Source organism: Sminthopsis crassicaudata, chromosome 5, assembly GCF_048593235.1.
Source record: "Sminthopsis crassicaudata isolate SCR6 chromosome 5, ASM4859323v1, whole genome shotgun sequence".
NCBI classification, from domain to species: domain Eukaryota; kingdom Metazoa; phylum Chordata; class Mammalia; order Dasyuromorphia; family Dasyuridae; genus Sminthopsis; species Sminthopsis crassicaudata.
Window position 1 is genome coordinate 63,296,067 of NC_133621.1, and position 23,981 is coordinate 63,320,047.

A 23,981-nucleotide genomic window follows, 5' to 3' on the forward strand; every position below is an offset into this window, starting at 1 on the left:
GTTTACAATTTAGCTAGGAACACAGAACACAAATACATATAAGTGTGCAAATCACATAACTATACTATAGAAAAAGTCATTCATGAGAGTTCAGTGTGCTTTCTGTAATTATGACAAGGAAAGATTATTCCCAAGTAAAAGGATCAGGAAAAACTTTTTGAGAATGAACATTTAAGCTAGGCCTTGAAAGATAGTAAGGTTTTAAAGTGGTAAGGAGAATGGTGTGTCTCAGAAACAGAAAACAGAATGAGCCAAGATAGATAAAACAAAATGTTCCATGTACATAACTGACAGAGAGAAGTAAAGTTTGGATAAACAGAGGACATGTGAAGGGGATAAGTAGAAGATAAGGAAAAGAAAGAGACATTGGATTGCAGAGGGCTAAGTCAGGCTAAAACTTGTGCCCTTGAAAGAAACCACTGAAGGATTTTAAGCAATGTCAAAGAAATTAAAAGGTAGTTGCTGGAATATCTAACAAAACAGCTAATAGATGGCTTCAAGAATACTTTAGCAATGAGAATGAGCAAGCAAACAATTTTATTAAGTGGGAAACTTTCTGAATAAATCACTTATAGGGGATGGAGATAAGACCTAGTACCTATTATACTACTGGCAGGAAAAGCCTTATACACATTCCTTTCTCCAATTCGGGATCATGATATTCTCTGGGCCTTACAGTCCTAGACCTGCCTGGAGCATTGAGAAGTTAAGTGATCTTCCTAGGGGCCAGTACATGCCAAAGGTGGGAGTAGAACCCAGCGTTCTATCCATTATGCTAGGCTGACTGGAGTAAGGACAAAGCTATCTCAATATTTTATCACTATGTGAAATTTATTTTGAACTGGAGCTGTGATTTTGTCAATATAGGGAATTCCTGGTGACGAAACTTCCTCCTCATCAGTTCAGTCCAGCACATGCTATGTAAATTACAGTTCTTCAGATAGTTAGCTGTATAGTATTTAATCATAATTAAATGATTATTCAGCTTCCTCAAGCAACAGCTAGTATGTTGAGACAGAACTAATACCTGAATCCAGGTCTTCCTGACTCAAAGCAGGTTCTCTATCCATGTTGGATTGTGGTAAGTATGGTCTCCTCTTATAAGATAGTCTTAAAGATTATTATAAATTTTGATTTTAATAAAATTCAGAATACTTAAACATAAAATAAATTAAAGTAAAGTAAAATTGAGAAAAAAAAAATCTTGCTAAATAATTACCCTAAATAAATTTTGAGAGAATAATTGTATTAAATTAGTTGTTAAAAGCCCTCTGGAGTAGAGAAAGTGATCACTGGGCTAAGCATATAGAATTAGGTTCCCCTTCATAATCTTTCTTTGTTGAGGGTAAAGATTCTCATTCTTTTAGCTTCTCATGGTTTGTTTTTTCTCTGTTGTTATAAGGAAAGAAAATCTCATTATTAGCTACAGCTACAGTATCTCTGATAACAAAACCAAACCACACCTTATTTAATTTTATTTTTAAATGTTGACCTGAGAAATTACAAGTTACATGTAGGTGTATTTACGATAAAATATAATCTGTATTAATAGACACAAATGTTGGGAGAAGAAAAAATAGAGTCTAATAAACATCTATAAACTGTGATTTATATACTGTTCTTTTTAATATTTGTAGAGACTATATGAATTTTTATTTAAAGGTATAGAGCTATCACAACTAAACCAAGTAAATCATACTAAAATACTGCATGGAAGGTGTGGGATAAGCTCAAAGCATTGTATATTAAGAATATGAAATCTTAGCCTATAGGTGAAACAACATCAATTTAACATTTTTAAAGTCTATAATCTATTATAATCATTCAAATCTAAGCTAGGAATATTTAACTCAAAAATTTTGTGAAACAACATCAATTTAACATTTTTTAAAGTCTATAATCTATCACAATCATTCAAATCTAAGCTAGGAATATTTAACTCAAAAATTTTTTTTCAGAAAAAACAAGATAAATTTTGTTCAACACCAGTCTTATACAGAATAGAACAATCTGAGAATAATCTGAATGATCAGAGAGCAAAGAATAATTATCTTGTAGGTTAAATATGAATAGCTATGCAGTGTACCACTATGACTTACATGATATACACATTATTATTAGAGGGAAAGGGGGGAGGGGAAATGCTACTTTAACCTGGTTATCTTGCTCCCATCTGGGGCTGCTGCAGCACTCAGACTCCAAACTAGACACAAAAGTTTGAGACTGGCTACTGGTACTAGAAGTACCAAGAGTATTTCTGGATTGTATTAGATTGGGAGTCAAATACTTCACAGGCATCCCAGGATTTAAAACAGCAGTATCAAGACCTTGAAATGAAAAAATATTAAAAGTTCACGTATTTCAACATTAAAGTTCAAAGTTTATGCTTACATTTCTTTTGGTCTAATCTAACTGGACTTCTTTTGCCTTCCATCAATACAATAAAATCATCTATGCTAGAAATAGAACTTTCTATTAGAACAATAACATTTAAACCAAAAACTAGATTATCTTTTTTGTTAACTACACACATTGGCTAATATGTGTACAATTTAATAGATATATTCATGAAGACTGGTAAATTATTTAGAAGCTATAAAATAATCATGAAAATCCAAAGTTAAATCAAGAATCTGTTAGTAGAGACAAATATTATTAGTCTAAATCAAGACTAATCAACTGGTTTGTTTTACCTTAATTTTCTCCACTCTTTCCCAGCCATTCTCTAAGAGAAGGTGTCTAAAGTCCATGTCTCAAAAGCCTCTCCTCTCTCATCACTGTAATCTGGCTTCCAATTTTATAATTCAACTGTATCTTCTCTCTAAAGTTACCAATGATCTTTTAATTGTCAAATTCAATGACATTTTCTTGACTATCATTGCATCCCCTGACACAACAAATGGCACTTTCTTTTTTATATTCTCTTGAGATTTTTGAATCACTGCTGTCCCTTGATTCTCTGAATTTCTATAATCCACCTCTGCTGGATCTTCATGCAGATAATATCAATTAAAGGGGACTACCTTCCTCCCTGCTTTGGGTTATTCTTTTCTGTCTCTGCACTATTTTATTTGGTGATTTCAAGAACTTCTACGGAATGAATTATCTTCTTTAACAGAATGTAAATCTCAGATCTATTTTTCTAGTCCTAGCCTCCCCTGACATTCAGTCTCACATCTCTAACTACCCATTGGACATCTTTTACTATAAATTTTAAAGACATCTCAAATCCAACATATCCAAAATTGAATTTATTCTAAAACCCTTCCCACTTTGTAACTTCCATATTAGTGTCAAAGATACTACCATTCTCCCAGTCATCCAAGTCCTTAACCTGGATTCCTCATTTTTTTTTATTTCCCCATATTGAATCTGTTGCCAAATCCAGTCAATTCCGTCTTGACAAAATGTCTCCTTTTGGGTTTTTTTTCTGTAGTGTTAAAAGCTCAAGTTCATTTTATCTTGTCAATGTATTCTTTTTTTTTTTTAATAGTTTTTTATTTTTCAAAATACATATAAAGATAGTTTTCAACATTCACATTCTTGCAAAACCTCATGTTCCAAAATTTTCTCTCTCCCCCTAGACAGTAAGTAATCCAATATAGGTTAAACACATGTAATTCTTCTAAATATATTTTCACATTTATCATGTTGTACAAGAAAAATCAGATCACAAGAGGAAAAAAATGAGGAAATAAAGGAAAAAGCTAGCAAGCAAACAACAACAAAAGAGGTGAAAATATTATGCATTTGATCCACATTCAGTATCCATAGTTTTCTCACTGGATGAGGATGGCTCTTTTTATCACAAGTCTACTGGAATTTCCTTGAATCACTTCTCAAGTGTATTCTTAAAGACATTTATTTTTAATATTTTTTAAATCTTAAGGATTAATTTCTCTCTCTCTTCCCCACGCATTGAGAAGACAAGAATGTGATTTCAATTATACACAGGCCAACCAAAACATTTCTTTCTTAGCCATGATATTAAAAATAAATAAATTTAAAAAAAAAATCAAGAAATGGGGAAACATGTTTTAATCTGCTGTTTCTGAAGGTTGACAGCAATTTTTTTATTATGAGTCCTTTGGAATTGTCTTAGATCACACTGTATTGATCACAGTAAATTTTTCCCTGTTGAATATTGTTACAATATTGCTGTTATTATATACAATATTCTCCTAGCTCTGCTCAATTTACTTTGCATTAGTTCATAAATATCTTCCCTGGCTTCCTTGGCTTTCACTGCCCTTGTTCTAGAACAATAGTATTCCACCACAATCGTATATCACAACTTGTTCAGCCATCTCCAATTGATGGGCATCCACACTACCTCAAAAAGAGCCGCCATAAATAGTTTTGTACAAGTAAGTTTTTCCTTCCTTTTCTTTGATCTCTTTGAGATACAGACCTAATAATGATCAAAGGATATGCACAGCTTTATATTCCTGTGGATATACTTCCAAATTGTTCTCCAGAATGGAAAAACCAATTTACAACTCTACTAAAAGTACCAATTTTATCACATGCCTTCCAACATTTATTATTCTCTTTTTCTGCCATGTACTGATAGGTATGAGGTGGTGCCTCAGAGTTGTTCTAATTTGCATCACTCTAGTCTGTAGTGATTTAGAGCATATGATTTTTGAAAACTTTTTATTTTTTTCTTCTAAAAACTGCTTATTCATATCCTTTGATCATTTAACAAAGGGGAAATGGCTCTTATTTTTATAAACTTGGCTTAGTGCCTATATATTTGAGAAAAAAAGCCTTTATTAGAGAAACTTGCTGCAAATCCCTCTTCTTGGTTCTTGTTTTCCTTCAATTATGGCTGTAATGGGCTTGCTTATGCAAAGTCCTTTTAATTTTATATAATCAAAATTATCCATTTTACTTCCCACGATCCTCCCTATCTCCTGTTTGGTCATAAATATCTCCTTTATCCATATATCTAACAACTAATATTTTCTATGTTCCTCTAATTTGCTTATATTGACTTTTATGCCTAATTCGTGTCTTTTATGTCTATACATGCCTAGTTTCTGACAAACTTTTCCAGCTTTCCCAATAATTTTTGTCAAAAGATGAGTTTCTGCCTTAAAATTTTGGATTTTTTCATTCATTAAATACAATATTACCATAGTCTCTATTCCTCTGATGCATCATTCTATTTCTTAACCATTACCACATTATTTTGATGATTACTATTTTATTGTTGTTTTTACAAGGCAATTGACTTTCCCTGGGGTCACATACCCAGATTTGAACTCAGGTCCTCCTGACTTTAGGGCTAGTACTCTATCTACTGTGCCATCTAGCTGCTCCCTATGATTACTACTTTGTAACATAATTTGGAAGTTGATGCTGTTGGGGCATCTATATATAGTTGGTGCAGTGGATAGAGCACCAGTCCTGAAGTCAAGAGGACCCGAGTTCAAATTTGACCTCAGGCACTTAAAACTTCCTAATTGTGTAATGGGGCAAGTCACTTAACCCCAAAGCCTTAGCAAAAAGAAAGAGAGAAAGAAATTTGATGCTACTAGGCTACCTTTCATTTTTTTCCCCCATTCATTTCCTTGATATTCTTGACTTTTTGTTCTTCCAGATGAGTTCTATTATTTTTTCTAGCTCTATAAAATACATACTTAGTGGTTTGATTAGTATAGCACTCAAATTAGTAAATTAGGTAGAATTGTCATTTTTATTACATTGGCTTGATCTGAGCATTTCATATTTTTCTATGTTAGCGCTACCTTAATTTGTGTGAAAAATGTTTTGTAACTGTTCCTGGGTTTTTTTTGGAAAGTAGATTCAAGTATTTCATATTGTCTATAGTTACTTTAAATAAAAATTTCTCTATCTCTTCTTGCTGTATTTTGTTAGCAATATATACAAATGCTCATGATTTATGTGGGTTTATTTTATATCCTACAACTTTACTAAATAGTTACTTGTTTTAACTAGTTTTTTCACCGATTCTCTAAGGTTCTCTAAGTATACTATCATATAGTTTACAAAGAATGATTTTTTTCCCTCATTGCCTATCTTATTCCTTCAATTTCTTTTTCTTGTCTTATTAGAAGTGCATCACTCTTATGAAATTGCACATTTCAAGTACAATATTGAATGATAATGTGTGATAATGGACATTCCTGCTTCACCAGATATTACTGGGAAGGTTTCTATTATATCATCATTACAGATAACGCTTGCTTTTGGTTTTAGATAGATGAAAATAATTTTCAAAACCTTTTTCTATATCTATTCACATAATCATATGATTTTTGTTGCTTTTGTTATTGATGTGGTTGTTTAAGCTTATAGTTTTCCTAATACTGAACCAATCCTAAATTCCTGGTCATAGCATTTGATCTGTGTGATATATTGCTATAATTGCTTTGCTAGAATTTTATGAAAAAAAATTTTGCATGAATATTTATGAAAGAAATTGGTCTACAGTTTTGGGGTTTTTTGCTTTTCTTAGTTAAGTATTAAATTAGGTATAAAAATACAAGGTATTTGGTAAGATTCCTTTTACCTATATTTTTAAATAGTTTAAACAGTATTGCAACAACTGTTTCTTGAATGTTTGGCATAATTCATTTTAAAAAAAATTATAGCTTTTTATTTTATTTTTTTTGAGGCTGGGATTAAGTGACTTGCCCAGGGTCACACACCTAGGAAGTGTTAAGTGTCTGAGACTAGATTTGAACTTGGGTCCTCCTGAATTCAGGACTGGTGCTCTATCCACCTCGCCACCTAGCTGCCCCTTTATTTTTCAAAATACACAAAAAGGTGTTTTTACTGGGCCTTTATCACAAAGAGATCAAAAAGGGAAAATGACCCACATGTGCAAAAATGTTTGTAGTAGCCCTTTTTGTAGTGGCAAGACAATGGAAACTGAGTGGATACCCATCAGTTGGGGAATGGCTAAATAAGTTATGGCATATGAATGTTATGGAATAATATTGTTCTATGAGAAATGATGAGCAGGATGATTTCAGAGAGGCCTGGAGAGACTTACATGAACAGATACTGAGTAAAGTGAGTCAAACCAAGAGAATATTGTACATAGCAAGAAGGATTATGTGATGATCAATTCTGATGAATGTGGCTTTTTTCAACAATGAGATGATTCAGGCCAATTCCAACAGACTTGGTTTGGAGAGAGCCATCTGCAGCCTGAGAGAAGACTATGGGGATTGAGTGAGGATCATAATATAGCATTTTCATCTTTTTTGTTGTTGCTTGCTAGCTTTTTTCTTTCTCATTTTTCTTCCTTTTTGATATGATTTCTCTTGTGCAGCATGATAATTGTGGAAATATGAATACAAGAATTGCACAAGTTTTTTTTTTTTTTTTTATTTGAGAGAAAAAGGGTGGGGCAAGGGCAGGAGAAAAATTTGAAACACAAGGTTTTGAAAGAGTGAATGTTGAAAACTATCTTTGCATGTATTTTGAAAATAAAAAATATTTGGAAAAAAAAATTTTTTAAGTAGTTAAAGGAATGATATATTAAAATACCATTGCTCCTAAAAAGAGAAGCACAGAATTTCTGAGCTCAAAAGATCTTTACTGATAATTTTTCCAAGTTCTTCCTAATTTGTTAGTCTATTATTCTTAAAGAACTTGCAAGATTCATCTGAAAAAAGTCTATTGAAAATTTAAGTTCAAACATACTCTTAGCCAATGAGTGTGCATAAATTTTTAAGGACATCAGAAGAGCAGATGACCTCAATGATAAGGATTAATGGTTGATGTGGAGTTTTTTCTGCTACGTAAGCAAAAGTAATCTAATCTAAGATTGCACTGCTGTCAAAGACATATTGCAACCCTCAAATGGATATGGACATGTGTTTCAGCATGGAACAAATTTCCACATAGAAGTTCATGAAATTTCTTGACATCAAAAAAAGGTAACTATACCAAAAATGCAAGTAACCACTGACATAGCAGATAGCATGGCATTTGTTGAGTGGTAGCTAAATCATGTGCAGATTATGAGGGAGCTTTCCTCTAACTCTAAAAACACTGTCAAACTGTTGCCCTAATAAAATGATCACAATAAATATCAAGATATTTATGTACATAATTTAATTGAAAGACTACTCCAAATATCCTCATTTAAAATATTATTATTATCATTTATTAGAGATTTTATCTTTTTATAATACTTGAACATTTCACATGTAATGTAAGTTATGAATTGTTCGCTTGGTGTACTTATATATACTCACATGATTGAAGAAGTTTAATTGAATATAAAGCATTATCCTTTTGATCTATAGACATGGGATAAGGAGAATCCTTAGAAAATTGTGAAATTTCAGATACAGGGCTTGACATAGCTTCAACCGTTTCTTGCATTTTCTCATCATTTGGTGTATACTATAAAAAACAAGAACCATCCTATTGTTGAAAATTAAGCAAAACAACTATAATTAAAGATACAAAAATATTAAAGTTTGCTAGAATTCTCTGATGCACTTAAAAATGTATTTGTTTCAATCAAATGTTTTTTAAAGTATGAGAGTTAAACCTTAAAAAAATGTTTAAATGTGTGTTCAGTAGGGGTTGGGTTACACAGATCTTTTTAGTCAAACACTTACAAATCCTAGAGAGCTGATGAGAGATAAAACTTGCCCTGGAGTTCTTGAATAATCCTGTTTGGGTTTAGGCATTGATGGTGTTGTCAGAATATCCAACATATTAATCTCTAAATAAGTAAAAGGAAATGTTACTACTTTAATTCATTTAAAAATACTCATTTGTCACTAAGTCAAAAGTCACTTAACTTGAAAAAGCCAATATATGAAAAACCCTCCAAAAAACCTACTTTGCATGTCAGAAGTCAGTATGTCACAAAGAAAAAGAAAATAATACTAGCCAAGTTAATCAATTTACTGAATAGTTGATATGATCAAGTTTTTTTTCTAAATGAACAATTCAAACTGAAATTCTCAGTTAATTATTTGTGAGTACCAGAGCACTCAAAGACTAGGGAACATTGCTTAATTATATGCTATATACCTTGAAAAGTCATTTTGTGCAATAACACTTCTTTAAATTATGACATTCACTGTTATTAAATGGATCATTATTATGACTCTGTAGGTAACCAGTTTTTCTACTTTTATTCATCCTTCACATTTATGAGTTAGTACTAATGTACACAGAAACATTAATAGATGGTGTCCACTACCATCCAAAGAACTCCAAAGTAATTTCTATGGAATAGGTATTATCTCCTGGACAGACCTAGAAATATTCAAGTAATTGGATTCTGAAGAGTATCTTTCTCTGAACAAAGTTAATGATCATCATTTATCAGTAATGATCTTAAATGAAATATCTACCTTTGAAGATTTAATATTAGGAAGTAAGCAATTTCCTCATGACTCATCTTTAGTGGAGGAAGATATCATTAGAACTTTCCCCTACACCTTACAGTGAATAATCATTGGGTTCCTCACAAGTGTCAACTAACAAAGAAAAAAGTCAAACAATAAAATATAACTAAAAATATTTGTGTTTTTTTTCTTAGCTTACCAAATATTTTCTTACCTCTATTCAAAGCAACTTTGGAAAGGCCAAAATCTGTCAGTTTAATATGACCCTCATTAGAAATAAGCATATTATCTGGTTTCAAATCCCTGCATATTCAAAAAAATTATACAGTCTAAAGTTAGTTGGTAGGGAAAAGTTAAAGTGAACATACAAATCTCTTGAAGAAAATGGAAAGCAATTCATAGATATTGGCAAGGTCAGCTTCTTAAGATTTAAAAATCTTCTCACCTGCTCCAAAACACATGCATTTTGCAACCTACCTTTCCACCCTGGGCAAGTCACCTAACCCCAATTATCTCACAAAAAAATTAAATTAAGTAATTTAAGTATAATCCCACTTAAAAATCACTAGATAAATGATTACCTCTCAAAAAAACATTCTCTAAATCTGCCACTTTACATATATCTAAACTGAGATATGTTTACTGATGCCATCCTGCATATTAGGTCCCAAACCAAATTTATCTATATGATTCTCCCTTTATCTCTCTAGAGCAGGGATTCTCAAACTACAGCCCTCCTGTCAGATGCGGCCCGTTTATGCAGCCAGCTGGGTTGTGGCAAATGGGCTAAGGAGAGGAGACAGAGTGTGAGTTTTTGTTTTTACTATAGTCCAGTCCTCCAACAGTCTGAAGGACAGTGAACTGCCCCCCTTAAAAAGTTTGAAGACCACACTGCTCTAGAGGATGCAGAACAGCAGAAATAAAGTTTAAAAAAGAAAGAAAGAAAGAAAGAAATACAGGTAAGCTGATGAATAACAGAACTGTTAAGTTTTAAAAAATGATATGAAAGCTAAGAGATTTTGCTCTATCACATCTACTTCACTAAACAGAACAAGCTAGCTAGGTTAGTGCAAGGTCCTGTAGGAGGCAGCAAAATCAAAGCTAATACTATCCCTATAACCCTAGAAACAGTTCCAAAACAGCAATGGAGGAGTGTTGCAGAACAGGCAACAACTTTAATAGAATAATGAAGCAAATTCCCAAATTGAGCCAGTCTGCTATTGGACTTTTGCATACCCAACTACATAGGCAAATATTTTTATGTATTAGAAGCAATTGTATAGTAGCATAAACTATTACATTATTGGGTGAATATTTAAAAAGATTTAAATCAAATTGGTCTTTACCTGTGGATTATTCCGTGTCTATGAAGGTAATCGAGAGCTAGTGCTACTTCAGAAATATATTTTACAGCCATTTCTTCATCAAAATAACCATATATATGTAAGAGAGATTTGACATCTCCACCAATTAGATATTCCATCACCTGTCACAAAAGCATTTGTATATTTTAAAGTAAAAATTAGTTATTTTAAACATATTAATCACCTAGCATTATAATTTGCAATTAAAGTTTAATATTTAGTTACATGATGATATAGCCACAAAATTCAATAACAAAGAACATATCCTACAGGAAACTCTACTACTCTCTAGACAATTGGTTTCAAACTTTTTTGTTTATGCAGCCTCACATCGTATTTTTACTTATTTAATATGGCAGTGTGAACAGAGAATTGGCTGTAGAATCTGGAAGACCTGGTTTCAAGTATTACTTCTGATTGCCATTGGCTGGTTTGACCCTAGGTATGTCCTTTAACATCTCAATGCCATGTGAAACTCTCTAAGACTGTAAGTTACAGAGAAGAAGACAATCTTCACCAGTTTCTCTATACAGAAATATAAAACAATTAACAGGTCCAGTCCCCATTGCTATAAGCTACATAGATGTATATACAAATAATTATGCACATTATCAAACTGATACCATAATAGAAAATTTAAAAGAATGAGATACAGATGAAATAATAGTTGATCCTAGAGTTAATAGGAGCCCATTGAAGTTTAATGAATAAGAAAATGACAAGGTCATACTCTTACTTTAGGAAATTCATTCAGACAGCTATGTTAAGGATTAATTAGAGAGAGGAGAGACTTGAGCCAAGTAAGAGGCTCTTGTAATAGTTCAGAAAAAAAGCAGTGAATTTTTAAACTAGGGTAGTAGTTACATAAATAGAAAGAAAAGGATAGGTGAAAGAGCTATATTCAAAACAGAAATGACAAAATTTGGCAACTGAGTAGATGTACAGGATGATGCAGAACAAGGAATTCTTTGAAGTGATGCTGCAGTTGTGACTCTGGATGTGACTGGAAAGATCATGCTGTCCTCACAGTAATAGTGAAATTCAAAAGAGAGATGGATTTTAGAGGGAGGGTAATGTAAAGATGTCTGTGATGAAGACTGAAACTCATCCAAGCTTGTTTATCACTCTCTCCCACTCAGAAGGAAAAGGTAGAGGGCCTTCTAGGAATACCTGCAACAGCTACAAAGCTATTCACAGGCAGTTTCTTCCCAGTGGAGCCTGAAGAGCTGCTGCTGTGCAAACTTTGATTATTAACTGTAGGAAGGGGCCAACCACAGGATAAAAAGGTGAATTTTAGAGCCTGAATAGCAGGAGGATCAGAGTGAGGATGTGCTGGAGATATAGTTGTGTTGAGAGAAATTGCATGATTGATTATTATGGGGAAGGTGAGATGCAAAACATCTCACCACTCTCCAATTGGGGTCAGGCCATCGAACCATCTTTGGAGACTTGGGGAACTGAAGGGATTAGGACAACAAGAAGTTTACTGTGGGAATTGAGTGAAGCACACCAACTCTACATTATGACTCAATTCTGAAGCCAGATCAGCTTCCTTTTTGTTCAGTTTTGGGGTTAGTCCAATTTATCTCTTGTGAGAAAACTTTATTCAATTGTGGTAATTGGGAGAAAACTTTACTGTATTGTTTAACTGTATGGCTGAGAAGCTGGACCACTTTTACCTTCTGTTTAGAGGCCCTTAACCAAGAGCAAAGATAATGGTGATCAGAAACTCAGAAAGATCCAAAGACTGATGCAGAGTTTTCTCATAATTGTACATCTCAAGAAAACCCACGTCTTAGCTGAAAACTAATCCCATACTGCTTAATCAATTATTGTTTATTTTGGGAATGATGCCTCTTTTTCTGAATTCAGGGAATTACAATCTGTGTATTCACCTACTTCCAACTTGGAAAGTTCCTAATCTTTCATACAATTAGAAATCTAATTACCTAATATTGTATTATTGCCTTTTAATTAATTGGACTTATTTGATTGTTTTTAATCTATAAATTCTCTGTTTTGGAATCCAATGCCAAAGCTGAGAAAAGCTATTGATCCCATTTTGTTGGCAAAAAAAAAAAAATGTATTGTTTAATAAACTTGCAAGCTTAAACCGTTTCTTTACTCATTTCATCTTTCACATATCACAAGACCACTAATATCCAGATCTCCAATTCCAAACAATGGATCAACCTTTCTGAATCCATGCTACTCTTCTCATAAAAGTTCCAAGTCAAATCACTTCCATAATTCTTCATAAATTTAAACTTGACATGGTTCTAAAGAAATGAAAATGTAGCTCCCTCCTTCTTGCAGAGGTTAGAAATAATAAGTGTGGACCACTTTAGATATATGTTGAATAGCTTTGTTTTGCTGAACTACTTTTTTTCTTTCTTTTAAATCTTTTGTTACAAGGGTCAATTCTCTGGGAAAGCATACACAGTATCCCAAAAGTCTTAGCGCACTTTTAAGTTCTTAAAAATTGGGACACTTGAGAGGTGGAAATGAAAATGACACACAAAAGATATCAATAGATATGTTTAAATATAATGAATATAAGCTTAACAACTTGTTTCATCTCCAGAACAAACTTCTCACTTGAAATAGATAATTTATCAATTAAAATATAAACTTCTTGGTGGACAACAGGAATTTTATATATTTATACATACATATTTTATCAACTCTCACAACTGAAATTGGCTTTATTATTATAAGTTGGATAGCTATCCTCCACATGAAAGGAGAACATGGCTGTCAGATCTGCTTACTCTCTCCTTTTATGTATAACAATAAAAAGGCTGCTGAATATAAATTTCAACATTTGTATATTGAAATGTTCATGTCTACTGATATTTAGATTCATTAAAAACATAAAAAAAAGAAAAAACCCTATAAGTTCTGTTCTAGATATGTTGAGTTTGAGGTATTTATGGTAGTATTTGGTGCCCCCGAATAGTAAGATAGAATTCAAGCTCAAGGGAAAGACAGGGGGCAGCTAGTAGAGTGGATAGAGCTCTGGCTCTGTAGTCAGGAAGACCTGAGTTCAAACCTGGCCTCAAATACTTAATACTTACTACCTGTGTAACTCTGGACAAGTAACTTAATCCCAATTGCTCCGCTGCCTCCCTATCCCACCTTTCCCAAAAAAAGGGGAAAAAAAAAAAATACTTAAGACTAGAAATAAAACTCTGAGTATCATCTGCAAAAGAATAATTGAACCTACTCAAACAGGAGAGGTCACCAAATGAGAGCATAAAAAAACTAATATAAAGCTTTGGGGCATGTCCACCCAGTCAGATTGTCTGATATGGATGATTAAATATCAAAAAACAAAAACAAAAAAAAAACAACTGACAAGTGGTGGGTCAGGTAGAAATAGAATCAGCAAAACCCTAGGAGTGGACAATGAGGAATAACCAGGACTTGGTAATTACTTTAAGCATATCTATACCATCTATCTACTCCATCTCTTTTTAACTATTAACACACATACCATCACAAATTTCCTCAAAATTATTGAGGATAGGCTCTTAATGAAATACCAATGTTGCCTGATTTTTATTAAGTATCAATTCATTCACTGATCACAGAAATGAAAGCACTGTCTCAGAGTTGTATGATATCCTCAAAAATTACTTTAAAAATTACTGCCATCCAGCTCTTTTTGTTGTAGCTAGAAACTGGAAGATGAATGGATGTTCATCAGTTGGAGAATGGTTGGGTAAATTGTGGTATATGAAGGTTATGAAATATTATTGCTCTGTAAGAAATGACCAGCAAGAGGAATACAGAGAGGCTTGGAGAGACTTACATCAACTGATGCTGAGTGAAATGAGCAGAACCAGAAGATCACTGTACACTTCAACAACAATACTGTATGAGGATGTATTCTGATGGAAGTGGAAATCTTCAACATAAAGAAAAGCCAACTCACTTCCAGTTGATCAATGATGGACAGAGGTAGCTACACCCAGAGAAGAAACACTGGGAAGGAATGTAAATTGTTAGCACTAATATCTGTCTGCCTAGGTTACATGTACCTTCGGAATCTAATGCTTATTGTGCAACAAGAAAATGGTATTTACACACATGTATTGTATCTAGGTTATATTGTAACACATGTAAAATGTATGGGATTGCCTGTCATCGGGGGGAGGGAGTGGAGGGAGGGGGGGGATAATTTGGAAAAATGAATACAAGGGATAATATTATTAAAAAAATATATAATAATAAAAAAAACAATTAAAAAAAAATTACTGCCATCTCTTATTGCTATCTTTTAGAACTCATTTAATATTGAACAACACCTCTATCTTTTTTTTTTAACTGCAAGGCTATAAATATGGGATATGGGGTACTCATATCCTTATCTTATTAATAAAATCATTTCAAATTTATTACTCACCAAGTAGACATTGTTGGCTGACTGTAGTGAATAGTACAAATGGACAATAAAAGGGCTCTTGCTGAGTGCCAGTGCATCTCTCTCAGCCTGGACTTGATGAGTCATGTTTTTGTTGATCATGTCTGCTTTTTTGACAACCTATAAAAAACAGCCATGATACTTAGCATATGAGTTTTTCAATAAGATGTTGTCATATTCAGACATTCATTCAGTATAAAAATCAAATAAACAGCAAAAGACTAACCTAAATATTTCAAGGGTACAACTGACAATATGGTATATTAGTAATGGGGGTCATATAGTACAGAAAATAAGAAGGTCTCACTCAGTTCAGTCCTAGCTTTACAATTAGCTGCAAAACCTTTCAGATGTCTTAGATTCTGAAACCATACATGGTGGTTAGACATTGCTTATTTCCAAGGGTTGTTGGGATTAAGGGACAGAGACAAGACAATCAGTTCCAAAGGAGAAAGCCTGAGCATCCACATGGTCTTACTAAGGAATCATACACTCTTAAAAATAGAGTTCAGGGGCAGCTAGGTGGCGCAGTGGATAGAGCACCAGCCTTGAATTCAGGAGGACTCCAGTTCAAATGTGGTCTCAGACACTCAACACTTCCTAGCTGTGTGACCCTGGGCAAGTCACTTAACCTCAATTGCCTCAGCCAAAAAAAAAAAAAATATATACACACACACACACACACACACACACACACACACACACACACACACACACACACATTGTATACTCCCCTGAGGCTGGGGTTAAGTGACTTGCCCAGGTTCACACAGCTAGAAAATGTTAAGTGGTCTGAGGTCAAATTTGAACTCAGGTCCTCCTAAATTCAAGGCTGGTGCTCTATCTACTGCGCCACTTAGCTGCCCCTAAATATAATTTTCTACTAGCTAGTTTCTCGTTAATCAAGAGAATATACACTCTTTAGATAAAGACATACTTCTACTTTATTTTTTAAAAAATATTTTTAAATGCATCATTTATGACAATTTTTTTTTAATTTTGAGTTCCAAAGTTTCTCCCTCCTTCCTAATCCTTCCCTACCCACTTCGTAAGGAATGATATCAATTATACATGTTATACAACATTACTATTTTGCATGATTTCCTAGATCATCTCACTTCATTTGCTATCAATTCATATGTCTTACCATGTTTTTCTGAATCCACACTCTCTTGTCATTTCCCACAGCACAATAGTACTCTATCACAATGCCATACTCATTCAGGCATATCCCAATTAACAGGCATCCCCTTTATTTTCAATTTTGTACCATCACAAAAAGAACTGATATTTTTGTGTATCTAGGGGCTTTCCTTTCATCTCTTTGAAATTTGGCCTACTAATGGCCTTGCATAATTTTGTAGCAGTTTGAACAGTTCAAAATTATTCCCCAGAATGACTAGACAAGTTCACTGCTCCACTAACAATTCATGCATGTTTTTTTCCCCTCTTCCCTGTCACCAATTGTCATTCAGACAGGTTTGAAATATCTCAGAGTTGTTTTAATCTGCCTTTCTCTAAGCAATAGTGATTTAGAGCATTTTTTTCATTATAGATAACTTTGATTCCTTCTAAAAACTGCCTATTTATATCTTTGACCATTTATTAATTGGGAAATGGCTCCTATTTTTAGAAATTTGACTCAGTTATATTCAGTAAATATTTGAGAAATAAGACCTTTAACAAACTTGTAAAAAAAAAAAAAAAGTCTGATACTAATTGTCTTATGATAACCTTTTAGAAAATGTGGCTTCCCTGATTATCCCTTTAAATTAAATCTATTTTTGCTTTATCTGAGATCATGATGGCAACCCTTCTCTCTCTTTTTTTTAAGCTCTACTGAAGCATATGAGATTATTTTCCAACCCTTTATTCTATGTGTGTCTTTCTCTTTCAAGTTCAAGAAACTTACAAGTTTCTCTTGTAAACAATATGTTGTTGGATTCCAGTTTTTAATCCACTTAGATATTTGCTTCAGTTTATGGTTGAGCTCACCCTATTCATTTCAAAGTTATGATTATTAATTGTACCCTCCCACCACTCCCCCCTATTTTCCCTTCCATTGAAAAAAACTATTCCTTGTATATTCTTTTACATGAGAAAACTTCTCCCTCTCCTCTCTCTCATATCCTCTTTCTGTTTGGAGATTATTCCAACATAATTAACTTGCATTCGTGTCCTTGTTCTATACAAACTCCTTTTAACTGTCCTAATGATGATAAAGTTAATAGGGGTTACATTTATCATCTTTCCATTTAGGAATTTAAACAGTTCCACTTAACTGATTTCTCTTTCATGTTTACCTTTTTATGCTTTTCCTTGAGTCCTGAGCAATCTGATAAGATTAAATATGTGCAATTTTAAAAAATATATTTCCATATTTATCCTGTTGTGCAAGAAAAATCAGATCAAAAAGGAAAAAATTTATGAAAAAGAAAAAAATAAAAACAAAAAGTTGAAAATACTATGCTTCAATCCACATTCAATTTCCATAGTTTCTCTCTGGATGCAAACAGCATTTTCCAACTCAAGTCTATTGGAATTGTCTTGATTCAATACATTGTTGAGAAGAGTTAAGTATCACAGCTGTTCATCACATAATCTTGTTTTTATTATATACAATGTTCTCTTGGTTCTTCTCACTTCACTCAGCATCAGTTCATGTAAATTTTTCCAGGTTTTTCTGATATCAGTCTGCTCATCATTTCTTGTGGAACAATAGTATTCCATTACCATCATATATTTTAATTTACTCAGCCATTCCTCAACTGATGGGCATTCACTCAATTTCCAGTTTCTTGCCACTACAAAAAAGGCTACTACAAACTTTTCCTTCTTTGGGATACAGATCCAGTAATCATAGCCCTCTAGGCATAATTCCAAATTGCTGTTCAGAATGGTTGGATCATTTCACAACTTCATTAACAATGTAAAAGTGTCCTAGTTTCCCCATCTCCACCAACATTTATCATTATCTTTTCCTATCATCTTAGACAATCTGAGGGATATGAAGTGGTACCTCAGAATTGTTTCAATTTGCATTTATCTGATCAATGATCACTGTCGTTTTTTCCCCCAATTTTCCCTCTACCATTCTCATCTCTTTCTTTAACTCTTCTAGGAATTCTTGTTGGGTTTGGGTCCAAGTAGCATTCTTCCTTGAGTCTTTGTTTTTAACCTGTTGACTTTTTCTGAATTTATATCTTGGTCTTCCCACACTTGTATTTTCAAAAATATATCATCTATATTTTGAAAATGTAATCATAATATAGAGACAGCATTGATTCTTAGACTCTGATTCAAATCTCCATTTTCCAACACTTACTAGCTATATGACCTTGGCCCAGTCACAACTGTGAGTTCCAGGAAAGTAGCAAATTAGGATAGATGGACAACAGCAAACTCATAGTTCCCTGATATATAGTGGGAATGAGGGATAATGAAATGGTCAGTTCAAATGGGGGAAGAAGAGTGGTCAGGGTGAGCATCATTAAACATACATAAATTTTAAGTTTTTAGCTGAAAAGATAAAAGCCCAGCAACATAGCAAACATAGAAGCAACACTTCTTAATGAGTACTTATTGCGTATAAATGTCTTGTCTTTCAATAACCTATTTTCACAACTATCAAATAAATTCACTATTTATATTCAGAAATAATCTTCAACCTAACGACCAAACCTTTTGTTTCTATAAAAAGTAAAAGGTCAAAAAAGAAGACTGCAGGATGTACAGCCCAATGCCAATCAGGGCAATTAATATTAATGAATACAAGAGAAATGTGGAAAATATGTCTTTTGATTGATGATGAGTTTCCTTTACTTATCTTCATCTTCTCAAGAACAATGGTTCAACTCAATTATGTGAAGTCAGTCAAATTGCCATGACTGTTTCTGAAGAAATGACATTCTAAAACAAATGGGCAAGTATCAATCTGAAACAGATGACATAAAAGTTGATGTCTTTTTAAAAATTGTAGCAATTATTAACACTATGATTCAAGCCGGAATAGCCTTTTTGTTGAAACTTGTAATTTTGCTTTTTGCCAAAGTAACTTAGCACAATCCCATCCTCAGTCTGAAGTTGAAATGCAGATTCCTCAGGAGCAGGCCAATTGTCTTTCGGTGTATATATACCCAATGCTTAGTGTAGTCTTCCATACACAGTAGGAGGGTAATAAATATTTCCTGATTAAATGCCTCGATACTACATTTATATGCTTAGGTACTTTTGAAGCCCACCTGAAGTGCCACCCCCTGGGCTAAGCTCTTCCTATTTTTCTTCTTCAAACGATCTAGAATTTACTCGTTTGCATACAGACCCCATCTCCAGGAGGGGGCAGGGTCCTTGGAAGCAGATGCTGGTTTTGTTTTATTTGTGCATTCCCAATGCAGACCCAGCCGGTTGCACAACGCAGACACCTGGGAGCTGGCCGAATGGTTCTGGGATCCCAACGACCCCGGCATGCCGTTGGTAAAGCCCAGAACAAGCCAGCTTGGCGGTCACGGGGTCCCCAGTTCCCCGGGAGTCCCGCTAGCACGCTGGGGCACTTTCCCCGCTTTTGCCCGGCCTTGCTACAACACGAATGGAATCCACAGGCTGTCCGTCGGTAGTCCCCGGTTCTCCCTCTAGGATGGCCCCCCGCGGGCCGGCCACACCTGTTCCCCTACGCCCCGCCGCTCCGCTCCGGCCCCCCACGGGCCTAGGCTCATCACCACGGCCAACAGGTATAAAGGCCCGGACGGTTTTCCAAGCGCTTCCCAAACATGATCCCCCTTCATCCTTGGAGCAATCTCAGGAAGCGGGTGCTGGTACTAACTTACACACAGAAGAGGAAACCATCTCTTCCGGGTCCAGAACAGCAAAAGGTCAAGAGCCGGACTCCCCTAATTGCAGGACTTGATCAGGCTGCTCTCCCCCTCCCGGGAGCCCTGTAGCGGCCCCCATCACCCCGCCCCCGCCTCACCTTCACCGCGTACAGCTTGCCGCCTTTCCGCGCCAGATACACTTTGCCGAAGGCCCCGCGGCTGATGGGCTTCATGATGGCGAACTCCTCAATGGAGGGGGGCCTCGGCACCGGTATCTGCTTCAGCGGCGCTTCCCAGATATCACCGCCCTCGCCTGCCGATGAGTCTCGGACAGCCCAGGCCCTCGACGTCTCTCCGGCCTCCGACTCCGCCATGCAGCCGCTAGTCAACTCCATGGCGAGGATACCCCCTGCCAGCCCACAGCCCACAAGCCCACCGTGCCCTTTCCGAAGCTGCCACTCCCGCCCCCAGTTTCAAAACAAAGCCCCGCCCCGCCGTCCGCTGACGCATAGGGCGTGCTAACGTCACCGCGCGGCATCGCCGTAAGCGCCGGGGAACGCCCTGTGACGTATGGCGCCGCCCACTGCCAGGAGGCAGCCTTCGGCATCGGCTCCGACTTCGGCTCCGGCTCCGACTTCGGCTCCGGCTCCGGCTCCGGCTGCGACGCCTGCTCTTCCAGTTCCGCTTCCACTCTCCCCTAAGACCTCTCTGGCCTTTGTTGTGTGTTTTTGTAAATGCCTTTTGCTTTTTTAAATAGCCATTTCTCTAAAAACGAATAAGTCCGTCAGCATTTTTCGTCGTACCAGACCTCCCTCGTAAAGCCGTCTGGGTCTCTTGGCGGGTGCGGCGCCTGTGAGAGGAGGGAAATCAAGTCGTCCACGTCCGAGAGGCTTTGATTCTCGAGAAGACCTGGAGTTTAAAAAACTGGAAGAGGAAGCAGTTGTTCATCCTGGAATGTGGGTTTTCTAGCCATCTTCGACGTGACAAAAGACCTGAATGAATAGATAGTTTATTTTCAAGGGCTGATTCTTAGGGAAGCTCCCGGCAGACATTATTTCAGAAATAACTAACAAATATGGTTTCTTCATTTTTTAAATGAAAATGTTGGAGTGGTTCACTAAGATTCATTCGTGAGATCTGTTGCATTCCACCATCTACTACTGAGAGTGGCGCCTTAACTCTGAATGGGCCTCTCCTGCCCAAGCCAGGACTCCCCTTACTGGCCTGAGACGGAAGCCGAGCAGATGGAGCATCGCTTTTGAAACACTCCCCACTCTCCTCAAGCGTCCTGCATTTACACTTTCTCTTTCTTACTATTGAGAAATTTTTCTTCCCTTCTCTCAATCTTTTTTTTTTTTTTTTTTTTTTGAGGCTGGGGTTAAGTGACTTGCCCAGAGTCACACAGCCAGGAAGTGTTAAGTGTCTGAGACCAGATTTGAACTCCTGTCCTCCTGAATTCAGGGCTGGTGCTCTATGCACTGCGCCACCTCTTTCTCTTAATCTTTACCATCATCTCCCATTCTCTCCTTTTCTTCAATCTTCAATCTCTTCTTATTATTGCCTGTTGGACATATTTTGCACTGGATATCGTAAATACATCTCCAAATCAGCCTATCTAAAAGTGAATTCAGAATTGCCTTCAAATCTGCTCGGCTTCCACTTTTTGATTTTTGCTGAAGTCATCACCATTACCCTACCTTTCAGATTCACAACTTTAACATTACTGCTGACTCCTTATTCTCCCTCAATATATCTATTGAGAATATATTAAATCTTGTCATTTCTGTATCCTCTGGAATCTGACCAATATTCCCTTAATGATATCAGCCTTAGTTTGGGTCTTTATCATTTGTCATCAAAATTATTTCAGCAGACCTTTAACTGATCAGCTCTGCCTCAAGTTTCTACTTTAATACATCTTCCACACTAAGGCAAAAGTGATTTTCCATATGCACAGATCTAATGTGACTCTTACCACCTGCTTCCTATAACATCCCAACGTGGGCCCAATCTTTCTTTCCAGAGTCTTATCTGACTTTAGTCCCCCTCCAACACTGTGATCTAGAAATATTCTTCATCTTACTATTCTTCACACAATCTCCATTTTAAATCTCTTGGCTTTTGTACTTGTATCCCCACATAAGTGGAGTACATTTCTTCCTCACTTCCACCTAACTGAAGTCCTTTTCTTTAAAATGTAGTTCAAGTCCAAATTAGTTCCAATAGAGCAGTAATGAACTGAACCAGCTACACCCAGCAAAAGAACTCTGGGAGATGACTATGAACCACTACATAGAAATCCCAATCCCTCTATTTTTGTCTGCCTGCATTTTGGATTTCCCTCACAGGCTAATTGTACACTGTTTCAAAGTCCGATTCTTTTTGTGCAGCAAAACAACCGTTTGGACAAGTATACATATATTGTATTTAATTTATACTTTAACATATTTAACATGTATTGGTCAACCTGCCATTTAGGGGGGGAGGGGGAAGGAGGGGAAAAATTAGAACAAAAGGTTTGGCAATTGTCAATGCTGTAAAATTACCCATGCATATATCTGGTAAATAAAAACTATTAAAAAAAAATGTAATTCAAGTAACACCTGCTACATGAAACCTTTCCTAATCACCAAACTAGTGTCTTTCCTCTGACTTCTTTGGACTTTTTATATGCTTAAATGAGTTCTTAATGTCTTTCCTTTTAAAACATAAGCTTTTGTGTAGGGATTATTTCATTATATTTCTTACCTAGGATATAGCACGGTAACTGCTATATAATAGTTAAAAAATACTTATTAATTTTTTATTTTAGTTAGCATGAGAGATTCATGCCTGATTGCAAAAGAAGAAACACAGCAAAACTTGAAATGCAACCTAGAGGGAAATATAGAGTTAGAGACCTAAATTTCCTACTATAACTTTTCCTCTAAGAATCAGCTTTGTGACTAAGTAGTTTGAAAGGATATATCTATGATGAAAGAAATAATATAAAAATAGGTACCAAGAGTCAATCTGTCATGAACTTAATAATTGAGTTGTCTGTAGCAGAGGTGTCAAACATAAAATCTCCAGGGGATGTTTCCCAAGGACTTCCTGCAATGCTGAACGTGCAAACTAAATTAAAATGTAATTGGAAAAACAATATTTAAAAAAAAAATAAAAATAGATTAAAACAAAGATGTCAGGTAATTTTCTAAGTCAATATACAGCAGTGGGGAACTTTATGTGAAGTGTACGGTGCACTTACTATTTGACATTACTGTTCCATACTCAGTGTCTCTACTCCATTATCACCCACTAAGTCCTGATTCAGCATTTATCTCTACTTTCTGAAGGTCAACAATGACTTCTTACTTGGCAGATCCAATGGATTCTTTTCAATCTAGTGCTATTATCATCCTATAAACATTTAATAAGAGACTACTAAATTTAAGGAGTGTTTTAGTTGCTAGGGATTAAAGGACTTAAAAATTACTTCCCACTCCAAATGATATAGCATCTAAATTTTTAAAGAAAAAAAATGAACTAAAGGAAATACAGTAAAGCTATGCTACTAGAGGACCTCAATTTTATCCTCCATAACTAGATAATTCTAACCAAAAAACCCTCATTTTCTCAAAACTCTCAAAAATCAAAACTTTCTCAAAACTTTGTGGCACAAAGAGAATGATAACAATGAGATAACATGCCAAAATTCATGGGATACAGCCAAAGCAGTACTTAGGGAAAATGTTATTTCTTTAATCAATATCAATATCAATATATCAATAACATAGAGAAAGAGTAGATTAATGAATTGGGCATGCAATTAAACTAGAAAAAAACCAAATTAACCATTTCCAATTAAATACCAAATTGAATATCTTAAAAATTAAAGAGATTAATAAAACTAGACTAGAGTCTAGTTCTATGGGAGGAAACAATAAAATTGATAAACCATTAGTTAATACATTTTAAAAAAGAAAAAATCATGTCAGTATTAAAAATGAAAAGGATCAATTCACCACAATAAAGAAATTAAAACAATTATTAG

General features: G+C 35.1%; 1 protein-coding gene across 4 annotated transcripts in view; it reads right to left on the reverse strand.

Moving 5' to 3' along the window:
• The window catches only part of MASTL (microtubule associated serine/threonine kinase like), a 35,103-nt gene extending 14,698 nt beyond the window's left edge, over positions 1 to 20,405 (reverse strand). For 2 of the 4 annotated variants that reach the window (XM_074266987.1, XM_074266985.1), the window contains exons 1-7: positions 20,107 to 20,405; positions 15,123 to 15,260; positions 10,697 to 10,836; positions 9,565 to 9,653; positions 8,610 to 8,716; positions 8,238 to 8,388; positions 2,155 to 2,327 (exon numbers count right to left, since the gene is read on the reverse strand). In XM_074266987.1, coding sequence (XP_074123088.1) covers positions 2,155 to 2,327; positions 8,238 to 8,388; positions 8,610 to 8,716; positions 9,565 to 9,653; positions 10,697 to 10,836; positions 15,123 to 15,260; positions 20,107 to 20,343 — 1,035 coding nt within the window. In that variant the 5' untranslated portion in view covers positions 20,344 to 20,405. Of the gene's footprint in view, positions 1 to 2,154; positions 2,328 to 8,237; positions 8,389 to 8,609; positions 8,717 to 9,564; positions 9,654 to 10,696; positions 10,837 to 14,528; positions 14,702 to 15,122; positions 15,261 to 20,106 lie in introns of those variants that run through there. The other 2 variants (XM_074266989.1, XM_074266988.1) reach the window with 2 other exon arrangements.
• Between the last annotated feature and the right edge of the window lie 3,576 nt (positions 20,406 to 23,981).